The 12,169-nt window shown below is 35.9% G+C and overlaps 3 protein-coding genes and 1 long non-coding RNA gene across 8 annotated transcripts in view; 3 read left to right on the forward strand and 1 right to left on the reverse strand.

The window, feature by feature from the left end:
* LOC111469737 (DNA-directed RNA polymerase III subunit rpc6) overlaps positions 1 to 1,230 on the forward strand; it is a 2,323-nt gene extending 1,093 nt beyond the window's left edge. Inside the window, exon 2 of the mRNA XM_023115135.1 lies at positions 279 to 1,230. Coding sequence (XP_022970903.1) covers positions 281 to 1,000 — 720 coding nt within the window. The 5' untranslated portion in view covers positions 279 to 280 and the 3' untranslated portion in view covers positions 1,001 to 1,230. The remainder of the gene's footprint in view (positions 1 to 278) is intronic.
* Positions 1,231 to 1,742: 512 nt separating this feature from the next.
* On the forward strand, positions 1,743 to 8,653 carry LOC111469602 (integrin-linked protein kinase 1). Of its 4 annotated transcripts, none has more exons than XM_023114929.1 (13): positions 1,746 to 2,443; positions 3,268 to 3,342; positions 3,466 to 3,561; positions 4,202 to 4,287; positions 4,474 to 4,594; positions 5,179 to 5,258; positions 6,137 to 6,199; positions 6,801 to 6,925; positions 7,080 to 7,165; positions 7,363 to 7,484; positions 7,634 to 7,745; positions 7,842 to 7,937; positions 8,338 to 8,653. In XM_023114929.1, exons 1-12 carry the CDS (start codon positions 2,123 to 2,125, stop codon positions 7,935 to 7,937), a joined length of 1,383 nt encoding a protein of 460 aa, XP_022970697.1. In that variant the 5' UTR covers positions 1,746 to 2,122; the 3' UTR covers positions 8,338 to 8,653. The 4 variants fall into 4 exon arrangements, with proteins under 4 accessions (XP_022970698.1, XP_022970697.1, XP_022970696.1 ...); XM_023114928.1 differs by having other exon boundaries at positions 1,747 to 2,443; positions 8,364 to 8,653; XM_023114927.1 differs by having other exon boundaries at positions 1,747 to 2,443; positions 8,367 to 8,653.
* Positions 8,654 to 9,687: 1,034 nt separating this feature from the next.
* Positions 9,688 to 10,168, forward strand: LOC111469605. The gene is made up of 2 exons (XR_002714909.1): positions 9,688 to 9,942; positions 10,071 to 10,168. It is a non-coding gene; the product is annotated as an uncharacterized LOC111469605 (long non-coding RNA).
* On the reverse strand, positions 10,111 to 11,388 carry LOC111469604 (HVA22-like protein f). Of its 2 annotated transcripts, none has more exons than XM_023114931.1 (5): positions 11,162 to 11,388; positions 11,017 to 11,043; positions 10,793 to 10,915; positions 10,447 to 10,701; positions 10,111 to 10,370 (listed from the first exon to the last, which is right to left on the reverse strand). In XM_023114931.1, the coding sequence occupies exons 1-5, from the start codon at positions 11,206 to 11,208 to the stop codon at positions 10,292 to 10,294; spliced, it is 531 nt and encodes a 176-aa protein (XP_022970699.1). In that variant the 5' UTR covers positions 11,209 to 11,388; the 3' UTR covers positions 10,111 to 10,291. The 2 variants fall into 2 exon arrangements, with proteins under 2 accessions (XP_022970699.1, XP_022970701.1); XM_023114933.1 differs by having other exon boundaries at positions 10,177 to 10,370; positions 10,455 to 10,701; positions 11,162 to 11,370.
* Between the last annotated feature and the right edge of the window lie 781 nt (positions 11,389 to 12,169).

Below are 12,169 nucleotides of genomic sequence, written 5' to 3' on the forward strand. Positions count from 1 at the left end.
TTTTTTTTTTTTTTTTTTTTTTTTTTTTTTTTTTTTTTTTTTTTTTTTTTTTTTTTTTTTTTTTTTTTTTTTTTTTTTTTTTTTGTGCCTATGAATTGTTGAATAAAGTGCTCCTTTGTTATTTATTCAGTCATCCCGTTTCCAAGGCACAGTTGTTCTCTCAGCTCAGCTCAGCATCATTTTCAATTTCCTTAATCACATCTCTTACAAATCTTCACGTTTCCACATCATTTTGTTTTTATCAATCTCATTATGCACATATCATTTAATGTTAATAGGAATGAGCAGATCACAAGGGCCTTCATCACTCAAAAGAAAAAGGCCAGAACCAGCTCATGGCCATGGAGGAGCTCTCATTGAGCATGAGAAAGTGCTGTATGACCTGATTTGCAGCAAGCAAAGCATGGGGATTTGGATTGGGGACATGAAAAGAGAAACAAAGTATCCTGACAATGTGGTAACTAAATCACTGAAGGCCCTTCAAGCCAGAGGCCTGATTAAACTAGTTGAACACTATCAAAACAAAGGGAAGAAATTCTACCTGTCAAAAGATTTCGAACCATCGAAAGAACTGACCGGCGGTAATTGGTACAGCGATGGAAAGCTCGACAGAGAATACATCAGTACTCTTAAAGGGTTCTGTGCTAGAATGATACAGAAGATGAAGGTGGCTACAATTGAAGGGATCGTGGACGCGTTCAAGAAGAGTGGAGCGTCCAAAGTGGACTTGTCTAGGGAGCAAATTGAAGAGATTGTAAATGCTTTGGTGTTGGACAATGAAGTGATGGAGGTGAAGAGCACCGGGGCAGGGGAGTTTGATTTTATTCCTGTTGGGAAGATTTGTTATAAGAGCTATGCTAAAGGAGTTAAAGGGGAGCCCAAAACAGGGGCTATGGCTTCTACTCCTTGTGGAGTCTGTCCAAGGATTAATCATTGCACCCCAAATGGCATCATTTCGCCTAGGACTTGTGTGTATTACACCAAGTGGTTAGAATTTTAGGTTTGAAGCTTTCTGAGGTTGGTTTTAAGAGAACGAATGGCCGAGAATTTCCCCTCTAACAATACGAACTATGCTCGACTTGGCAATTCTAGAAAAGTTTTAGCTGTCTATTCTTTATTGTGTTCATAATCTGATGTGGCTGCTGTTTCAATATTATGGACTCCAATCCCGCCTCATAGCTGAGGTCGGGTTAAAACGTGGGCGGTATTATATGTTATGTGTCATGGCCATCTTTATCCAAAGGTGCAAGTGGGTACCATTTTACATGAACCGTTCACAAAACAGCTTCAAATGGGTACTATTTTACTTCAAAATTATATGAATGGTTCACGTAACCAAGAGTCACCTTTGGGTTACCCATTTATGACTCATAAATCATTCTCAAATTCTTGATTTTTTGTCACGATTTTCTTATTAGAATAATCTTTTATGACGTTTAACAAATAACATGAATTCATAATTTTACAGTTATATATATGTTAATTAAAATTTAATAGTTATGTGGATAAGTATGGACCTTTGGATTATGGTTGGTTTAAGATCTGATTGTTTCAATAAACTGATTTTAGTCTAGTATTTGAATTTAAATACACGGTAGAGACTCGACTCTATTCGAAGAGGTGCGTATCCTTCTGACTTTTAAAGTTCAGATAAACTATTATTACGTATTTATGATCTGTTTACTCTGTTTATGTTATATATATATATATAGATCGGTTCGATTCGCGATTTAGTGAATTATAAACAATTTTGAGGAAAGTTGCGAACGATCGAAAGAAAACGTGATGGCAGCATCAGAATTCTTGTTAAAACTCCTGCAAATTTCTACTTTTTACGGCCTGACTGAGTCGTAGTTCGCTGTTCATCGTCCAAAGTCGGCGTTTAAGCGATGCAGTCCCAATCTCAACAGTGTCACCAGCGAAATGTTTCTGGATTTTTGTTTTCTTTATTCTAATAATCCATCAGAATCTTAAAAATTTGCGCATAAAGCTTTTTTCCGTGACAAAGGGGGAGAGGAATTCGATTCCTTTGTCGAACTGAGCTTTCGAGGAATGTAGCATATTAATTTTGTCTGCTGTAGTGTTTTTTGAGGTGGTACCAATTTGTTTCTTCTCTGCCTTCATGGATTCTAATGTACGAGCTCGTTTCACACTCGGCAAACAGTCGTCGCTCCAGCCGGAACGGCAAGGCTCGACAGCGGTTGCTGAGGAGTTGGATGATTCGATCGCGATTGATCCTGGGATTAAGCTGATGTACCTGTCGAATGATGGCGACTCGGATGGGATTAGAGAGCTGCTGGATTCGGGTGCCGACGTGAATTTTCGCGACATTGACGGCCGAACCTCTTTGCATGTTGCTGCTTGTCAGGGCAGGCCGGAGATTGTTGAGATACTACTCGAAAGAGGAGCGGAGGTCGACGTTCAGGACCGATGGGGCAGCACGGTGAGTTTTGGGATTCTCTGTTTCTGGTAATACTAGATTTACATGGCTTCTATGTTTCTTGAGATTTCGAGATTTTCATTTTGATCAACTTTTCTGGCTTCCAAATACAAAAAGAAAAGGGCGTAAATGCTTGTAATAAGTTATCTGAAAACTTTCAGATAGGTATGTTGGACATTGCATAAACGATTCTTTGTCTTCCAAACGATACAAAGAGGGGTGGAGATTAAAGCCATGACAAGCCTTTCTATTGTGAATGTGACGATTGTAATTTTTAACAGTTCATGCATGGGAGATTCCACAACTGTTGGAGAGGAGAACTAAACATTTCTCACAAGGGTGTGGAAACCTCTCTATAGTAGACGCGTTTTAAAACTGTAAAACTAACGACAATACTTAACGGGTCAAAGTGGCTAATGTCTGCTAGCGGTAGGTTTGAGCTATTACAAATAGTATCAGAGCTAGACACCAGACACCAGAGAGTGTGTCAGCAAGGACGCCGGGCCACCAAAAGGGTGAATTGTGAGATCCTACCTTGGTTGGAGAAGAGAATGAAGCATGCAGACAATATCGGCTAGCAGTGGGTTTGGGCTATTACAATGGGTCTATCTATTGGTGGGTTTGGGCTATTACAATGCATCTATCTATTGAAGCCTTGTTCCTTTTTGTAAGAAACTGTTTCATAGCTGGTTACAATACCCATTTACTTATGGTTCTTAATCTCCATTTTCTGTTTCTATGTAATACTCAGGATTAAGAAAATGGAATGGTAGAAGAGCTTAGAGTTGTAGAATCAGGAAATTTAGAATTTATTTTGTGTTTAATAGCCTCTTGCAGATGCCATATATTACAAGAATCAGGAAGTGATCAAGCTCTTAGAGAAACATGGTGCTAGGCTACCGGTAAGAAACTGTGATTGGCACAGGTGATGTGCATTTGCTTTTATTCTGTATGTGCTTCTCACCTTGCTATGTTCTCATTTTACTTACAAATTGCTGGCAACATTCCCTCTTGTATTATCCCAGATGGCTCCAATGCTTGTGCAAAATGCTCTTGAAGTCCCGGAATATGAGATCAATCCAAATGAGCTTGATTTTTCTCAGAGTGTGAACATTACAAAAGTAAGTTGTTGCCTACTCCTTGCATTCACGCTAAGTTATCGGATTTCTTTAATACATACTTTTAAAATTTCTGCTAATTTTTTTTTTTTTGTATATTGATATCATAGCAAATTCCATAGTTTAGATAAGATTGAGAAAACTCTAAATGAATTGGCTGTTTGATTGTTAATTGGGATGTGCGAAACAGAAAATCTGAAACAGTTTCAGCCAATTTTTCGATTCATCCTTCAGGAGCCTAAACTTAGTAAGAATAAAAGAATTTCTACCACTTCTTAATCCAGCATGCATAACACAATGATTACATTCTCACTCCAGGCCTAAGCACGGTGGCAATGTCTTCGCTTGCTAAGATTAGAAAGCCTCCATGCTTAGATATCAATTAAAACTATGTCAATTTTTCTAGCTTACAATTCCCATACTTGTGGTTTGACTTTTGCTTCTGCACATTGATGAAATCTCTTACAGTTTGAAGAAAAAATTGAAGGATATAGCCAGTTTATTCTAATTATTGCTTAATACAGAACCTTGCTGATATGCACGTAGTGAATTTGGACGTTAATTTATTTATATAACAGAAATAAGAAATCAGCTGACTTCACTTTTGCCAGTCCTCTGAATCCATTTAAATTTAATTAAACAGGGAACTTTCTGCATTGCATCATGGCGGGGAATTGAAGTTGCTGTGAAGACACTAGGAGAGGAAGTTTTCACTGATGAGGATAAAGTGTAAGTTTGGTTTTATGAATTTAGTGTTTCTGTTTCTTATGTTTATCATACTTCCACTAACTCATCAATATTGGAGGTGGACTCATTAGTTCCTCACAGTATCTCATGGTGCCCCTTTACATCAGATATTGAAATGAAACTTTAACCTCTTGGTATCTATTTTATAGTAAAGTTTTAATGTTACAGGAAGGCATTCAGGGATGAACTTGCTTTACTTCAAAAGATACGGCATCCTAACGTTGTCCAATTTTTGGGAGCTGTAACACAAAGTAGTCCAATGATGATTGTCATGGAGTATTTGCCACAGGTCTGTCCTATTTTACAACTTTATTACATGAAGGAAATTTGACCACATTCTTCTTTGGAGAAATTTGCAATCTCAAACTTTGTCATTTAAAACACTTAAGTGACAAATCAGCATGGTGAAATAGATAGCTGTCATAAAACTTTAAGATTGCATGTTTCAGTTTGTGAATACATTAATGTTATGATCAAAATGTAATCTGTTTACATTCTTAATGATTTTGTTTAGCACAATATGTTTTCTTTCAAACTGTTTCTTAGAAAATCTGCTGAGCAACATTCCTTTAGAGTACCATGTTGTAAGATTTGAGTGGAGCAGTTGCCTTGATATGTTGAAATCTTTCAATAATGTAAAAGTTGATGTCAACGTTGAAATTGGTCTCGGTATAGTGGATGAGGAGAAAGAATAAATGAATATAATGGTCTATTTGTGTAGGATAGAAGTGTTTTGGTTTCTTCATCTTGGTGTCTCAGATCCAAATTTTTTATACTTCCTCTCTCAACACCACATTTTATTGAATTTTTGCAATGCTTGTACATTTCATATATCACTGAATTATTTTTTTTTTTTATAATTTTATTTTCCAGGGAGACCTTCATGCATACTTGAAACGTAAAGGTTCCTTGAAGCTAGCAACAGTTGTTAAGTTTGCTCTTGACATTGCTAGGTCAATTCAGTTTTATGCTCCTTAAACTTGTTTGAAAGGTTTTTTTTTTGGTCTGGATAGTTTTTAATTGATCAATTATTATAGTAAAAAGCAAATTTGAAGAAGTATGATGGTATGCGCTAGTATTACTTCATGTCACTCACATTGCCAAGAGCTCATATTGATCCTTGCATTTAAGGTGTGTCTTCACATAGTTCTGAAATTAGATTTATCTTGATGTGATGGCTACTTAAGATGGCTTCGTCATGAATAATGACATATACATATATTTACTTGGAATTTCAGAGGAGATCACTTTTTCATTAGAGAGAGATCAGGTGAGGAGGTTTGTGAGGTGGCTAGGTTTAATGTCTCCTTGTGGTCGTCGTCACAAAGTCTTTTTCTAATTATGATCTTGGTCTTGTTCTTTTAGATTGAAGTTCTTTTTTGTAGTTATGGTTGAAATTTTTGTTGGAGCTTGTTTCTTATATTCCCTCATATATCCTTTCACTAAGAATTTCATTTTTCATAATGAAAGTGCAGTTTCTTACTGGAACAAAAGTTTGGATAGTGATTTCAACCAAAAAATAACTAAAAATTCCCATGATTGATGGAAGGAGTTTATGAGATAGAAGGTGCACATAAAGATTTGCACAGAAGAGAATCTCTGCTTACAAAGAATGACATTAGATAGGTTGCATTTTGGCTCAAAGATTTTGTTTTTAATCAGTTCAAATTCTATTTAGTGTTGGACGAATTCTTTTGTTTGAATTGGATATAACTGAAAAAAATTTATCGACCTTGGTCTAGATTTCTTCTACCCAAACTGTGTTGTGGGTTGTTTGTTCTATTTCCAATACGTCTTAGTTTTGCTAACATAATTCTAACATATTTTACAGGGGAATGAATTATTTACATGAGCATAAACCTGAAGCAATAATTCATCGCGATCTTGAACCTTCGTATGTTTTTGTCTCTTCTCCCTTACCATTTTATCTTTAGAAATAGTTGTAGGAAAAAACAGATTGGAAATGGTTAGAGTAGAACATGTCATGTGCCGATGCATAGTAGAGCTTTGGGCCAATAGAACAGGCATCAGAAGTGACAGGATCCAAATTGAAATTACCATGCCTGAATTCCTTTTGTTTATAGCTTCTTCAAGACGGTGAAGAAAAAGAGTAAGAGCATCTTCTGATGCAGGCACTCTAAGATTTCATGCAACTATTTCTGTAGATATCTAATAATCATTGTATCCTTTATGAAGCAATATTTGTTTGGATTAATCGGTAACTATCATGTAAACTGATACAATAATATACAACCATCTTTTCAGAGATGGCGTTACGGTGCCAATCTAGACAAAATGAAAATTTTGAACTAACTTCAACAATAGATTTAAGTGTTTAATATTTTTTTCATCAGTGTACTTGAAGCGTTAGGCTTCCGTTGGCATGAGTTGCAAAATAATCAATTGCTAAATAGTATGACACGAGATGTAAGTTATCAATTGCTGAATAATTTGAACTTTGAAGGTTGCTTATTTGTTTATGAGTAAGACAACAGAAACATACTGCGGGATGATTCTATGCACCTGAAAGTTGCAGACTTTGGAGTTAGCAAACTTCTGAAATTGTCAAATAGGGTCAAAGAAGACAGACCTGTGGCTGTGGCATGTCATGATACTTCATGTATGTTTATGCTTTGACTAAAACTAGTGTTACTTTTCTCTTGATATGTTTATGCAGTTGTCGTGTATTTACACAATGTTCAAGACTTATGTATGAATGTGCGCGCGTGTGTTAATTGTACCCTTTTATGGAAGTTTCCATTTCTGTTGTACAGGGCGATATGTGGCGCCTGAGGTTTATAAAGATGAAGAATACGATACGAAAGTGGATGTATTTTCATTTGCCTTGATCTTGCAAGAGGTGAAATCTCTCTAAATAATCATTCTATTATATGTGCCAGTTTTCCACTTGTGGTCTGGTTCATCTTAATTCTTCTTGATCCTCCTATAAAGAATCTTTGCTCTTATGCTGTGTTTAATATTCATGAGACTTTAGCCTTTTGGATTTATAATTCATTGATAATATTGATGCCTGAAAATTTCATGGGATCATTGTAGATGATAGAAGGCAATCCACCTTTTCCAACAAAGCCAGAAAACGAAGTACCTAAAGCTTATATAGCTGGTGAACGCCCACCATTTATGGCTCCAACTAAGCGTTATGCAGATGGAGTGAAGGAGTACAGTTTTTTCCCCCTCTCGTTTACACAATATTTTCCTGCATATTAAATATATTGGCATGTACTATTTTGGAAATTTTTCGTTTCAAGTTGGCTCATAATAAAGTACGCTAAACTTGTTAATGATTGTCGAGTCAGTTTGTGTACAGGCTAATCGAGGAATGTTGGGAAGAGAAGCCACATAAAAGACCCACGTTTCGGCAAATTATAAGAAGGTTGGAGGATATCAACAATGAACTTATGCACACAAGGAGCTTGAAGGTGCACCACAAACCCTCTTTCACCCCTTGCTGGCTAGTCAGTGATGTTAACAATCAATCATCGTATCTGAAACTTGCCCATTTTGGTCGTTTACAGGTGAATCATTTCTGCAATTGTTTCGGGAACCTGACAGCCTTGTTTAAAAGGGAAAGGACTAATCCAGGCAGCAGATCTTTCTCAAAAAGCAAATGAGTTAGTATTCATTTATATCTCCCTGCCTTTTCCTTCTCTCTCTCGTCCACACATGTTATGTATATATAGATATATGCCTTTGGAAATTATGCTCAAACATTTGTGTATTCTTCTGTTGTTCTTGGATGGATGAGAGAATTGTTAGCCCTGCCTTTAACTCCATAAGTCTGCTTCCTCATTTCAATCGTACCATCCTTGTCAGTTGAATATTGTCGGTCGAACCTTTCTTGTTCACTTAAGAGGTCAAAGAATCGAATCTATATGTTAGATCGATAAGAACCAAATCATGAAGTCTGCACATGTCATGTGCTGCATTTAAACAAATGTTGTCTTTTCATTTAACTTAAAAAGATTTTTGATAATTTCCTTTCTGAGCTTTTCTAGTTACTGGCCTGTCTAGAACTTTAATTTGAAGAATAATACCAGCAGGCCAAGAGGCATTGTCCCTACGCGAAGTTCAGGGGCCCCTAGTTTCACATGAAGCTTAGCAATTATGGGGGAAAGTGATCTTATTGTTGCTGCTATCAGTTGGGAGACCATCAAAATGGGCGTATTTCAGTATTGATATAGCAACGTCACAATGAATGTTGATGATGATGACAAGTTCCTATTATATCTTTGGACACAATTTTAGACTTATTACTTGTTAATTCTTATTAGAACTTGGTTAATTAGTACTTGTTTCTATTGTTTAAAGGGGCTTTAGTATTTGGTAATTAGGGGTTCACAGATCACTAAGGCTTTCACTTCTGTTGGTACTACAATCTTATTTTTAGGGTGTGAAGTTATTTTTTTGAAGTCAAAAAACCAAAAATGAAAAAAAAAAAAAAAAAACTGAATTTTACTCTTATATTCTCTCGCCATCCAACATCAATTGGTTTATACAAACTCTAACGTATAATGTTAATCCTTCCATTGATTTAAAATATAATATTGTAATCTGGCCTAACTCAATTGGAATCAAACATTTTGTGATTTTATATCGGTTGGAGAGGAAACAAGCAGTCATTTGTTCCTTGTAAGGATGTGAAAATTATGACATTCACGTTGCGACAAGAGAAGTGGGCATGGAAGATGAGGGGCAAAGATAGGCTTCTTGAAGGGCTGGGTAGGGTGTCGGGCCTTAACCCGTCGCGTTTTAAAATTATGAGGCTTACAACAATATGTAACGGACTAAAATAGACAATATTTGCTATGAGCTTGAACTGTTACAAATGGTATGGGAGGTATGCCAGCGATGAAATAAGGGGTGTGGAAACCTCTTCCTAGTATATAGTGTTTTTTGAATTTGTGAGGCCGCCGATAATATGTAATAAAAAATACCTGTGATAATACCTAATTGCAAGAAAACGACAATTTTGCAAACACATTTGTGCAAAGATAAAAATAAAAACATTTTAAGGAGGGTTAGTTATACGAAAAGAAATGGAATTTCCTCGCTGATAGTTCTGATTCCTTTTCTAACGTGCTCCGCTTTTGTGGAGGCTCAAGGAATATTCTTTTCCATTGCTCTCCTTTCATCGTCTCCCAGGTTCTTCTTTCTTGTAAGCATTCTTTGTCTGCTGAATTTGTTTATGTTCTTCCTCTCCCGCTTTCTTCTAGGTTCTGTCCTTACTAAATCTGTTTTCTCAATCGTTGTTTGTGTTCGATAAATTATTTCGAGATCTGTTTTGGTTGTTTCTAGTTTCCGATGGATTAAACAATTGGAAGAATTATCGTGAAACGTAATTAAAGTAATCTCGTTTAAGTTATGATCATCTGTTATGTTTAAACAATGAGATTTAAGCTAATGAGTGAGCTGCGCTATATTTTAAGTTCGTGAGATTTAAGCTAGTTACAGATACCCGTAAGAGGACGGGATTGAAGGAGCAAATGATCCCATTTTCTGAATTCGAGGACAAGCTGCAAGTCTCTTTCAAAGTTAATTGTTTAGAAGCGCTTATAGATTTGGTTCTGATTCAGTTGTCTGCTCTGGCTTATGGAATTGCAGCATGCATGTTATGATGTTTGTTCTGTGTATCATTTTTTTTCCTTAGTATGATTTGGAAAGAGTGCCCAAACTTCTTGTTCTTGATCTGTTTTTCTTGTTTTCTTCATATCATGTCTGCTTCCTTATTTAGATCAAATTTGCAGGAAAAAGGGTATAGGATTGTCTCAATCGATTGCCAGGAATTTAGAAGAACATTATTGTTTGGTAGAAACTCTTTTCTTCACAGCTATTATCCACAGGAAAAAAAAAAAAATTAAATAATAGAAACACCCTTCAAACATTTTCCATCTTGTGCAGAATACATAAAATACAAGTATGCAACATGAAATCGTACTACTAGCAGAACCCAAGTATTGCTCCAGCCTTATAAATTAAAGTGTCCACAATTCTTTGACTTCATCATCTTAGGATTCTCCTCAGTGTCTCCTTGCTTCTCTTTCAGCCTACAAAATCAAGTATTTACAGAATTAGCATCATAGATATCCGTATGTATGGTAGCTAGATTTGGATGGATAGAACCAGCTTACGGCTTTGACTACTCGTTCGAAAGCATCAGGTCCATATCTATCAATGTAACGCTCCACTGATTTCCTAGAATCCAAAGTCATCATCTGGAGAACTTTCTTTTGATTCTCTGGATAGTTTGGGTTCACGTAAGTTCCAATCTTAATGTACTTCCTCACTACATTCTCGTAGATGTAAGCTGCCCCATTGAAAATTGGTAGAACCAACCATAAACAAGCCAGGAGCTTAAGGTATCCCCAAAGTGGAATCCTGCGTGCCATTCCATAGACTTTAAAATGCAAACTTGAAGAAAAAGAAGAGCCTCAAAGAACAGTTTTGTTTGTGAGTAGAAGAACTATACCAAGCCAGGACTTTCCAAAATGTTAGTTCAAAGAGGGTTATGAAGGAGTATATAATCCAATAAGTCAGCCATTGCTGGTCATCAAGACTTGAAGGGCTCTCAATTGCCCTTATTGATGCATATCTGTTCATTCATTTCTGCATGAATCATGCCTTGGAACTAGGAAAGAGAAGAGAAAGAGAGAGGTATGTAAGATGTAATGAAAATGAGTTATGTGCACTTACAAAGGAAAAAGAAGCATTACTCCGGGCCTGGATCAAGGAAAAGTTGAAACTGGTTAAGCAAGGAAATCATAACCCACTAAGGCACAATTGAGATAATAAGCTTAAACAACCAAATATTTGGGATTTCCCCCCAAAAGATTAGTACCCAATTATAGAATCCAAATGTTTAGCAATAGCACCAAGAACACCCATGTCTGACAAACTAATTCTTCCTTGTTTTCAGCTGCCAATCAAACTTTGGATTATGCTAGTTCTTTTAAGATGATGAAATGAATGAAGGAGTAGTTTGGGTATATAAGCTAGTCCAATATATCTGAAGTTGAATAATTAAGCAAGGTAAAGAATGTCTGTTCCAAATGATCTTCTTTACCCACACAACAAGCAAAAGCCAAAAACTTGGAAGGAAATTAGTCGATATATAAGGGACTGTTCCCTGCATTCCTTTCCATGCTTTTTAACCTTTCCAACTTGCATATATCCATAGAAAGGTTTGTAGATATATACCTTCCTTTCACCTTTATCACTTCTTGAGGTTTCAATCTTATTCTTACCTTTTTGATATTCATATAGAATCATGATTATTCAATGTTAGAATATAATAAATACGTCGAACTTTGTACCTCGTTATAGTAATACCTCAAAATTTTAAAAGATTGCATTAATACCCTCATATTTTCACAAAATTTCGTAAGTATTTTTATTGTTAGTAGGGGATGGAAACCCCACATGGTTAGCGTTTCTTCTTCTTCCTTACTCTACAAACTCATCTTGCTTAGCGACTTATGCAACCACCCCTTCAATGTAGTTAAAACAAAAAAATGAGCTTCTTCCTTGGTTAGCATTGTTGAAATCCCTATGAAAGAATATGAAAGAATAGAGGTGTTGGTGAAATAGACTCGTTGAAGCTAACACATTGATTCTAGATACTAAAAAAGAGTTTGGATCAACATAAATTCATTAATAGAACCAACCATAAAGAGAAACTTGAAATAATCTTCGTTTTGGTCATCTTTATTCTTAAGGTTTTCAATATTGATTCTTAATATGTTATTCTATAATTAATGATATTATAGCAGTAGCATTATTAGTTCTCATTGTTATTTTACTTGATATGCTCTTAATTACTTTTAATTTTGAGTGAAAATAATTGCAA

Source organism: Cucurbita maxima, unplaced genomic scaffold (assembly GCF_002738345.1).
Source record: "Cucurbita maxima cultivar Rimu unplaced genomic scaffold, Cmax_1.0 Cma_Scf00041, whole genome shotgun sequence".
Classification (NCBI taxonomy): domain Eukaryota; kingdom Viridiplantae; phylum Streptophyta; class Magnoliopsida; order Cucurbitales; family Cucurbitaceae; genus Cucurbita; species Cucurbita maxima.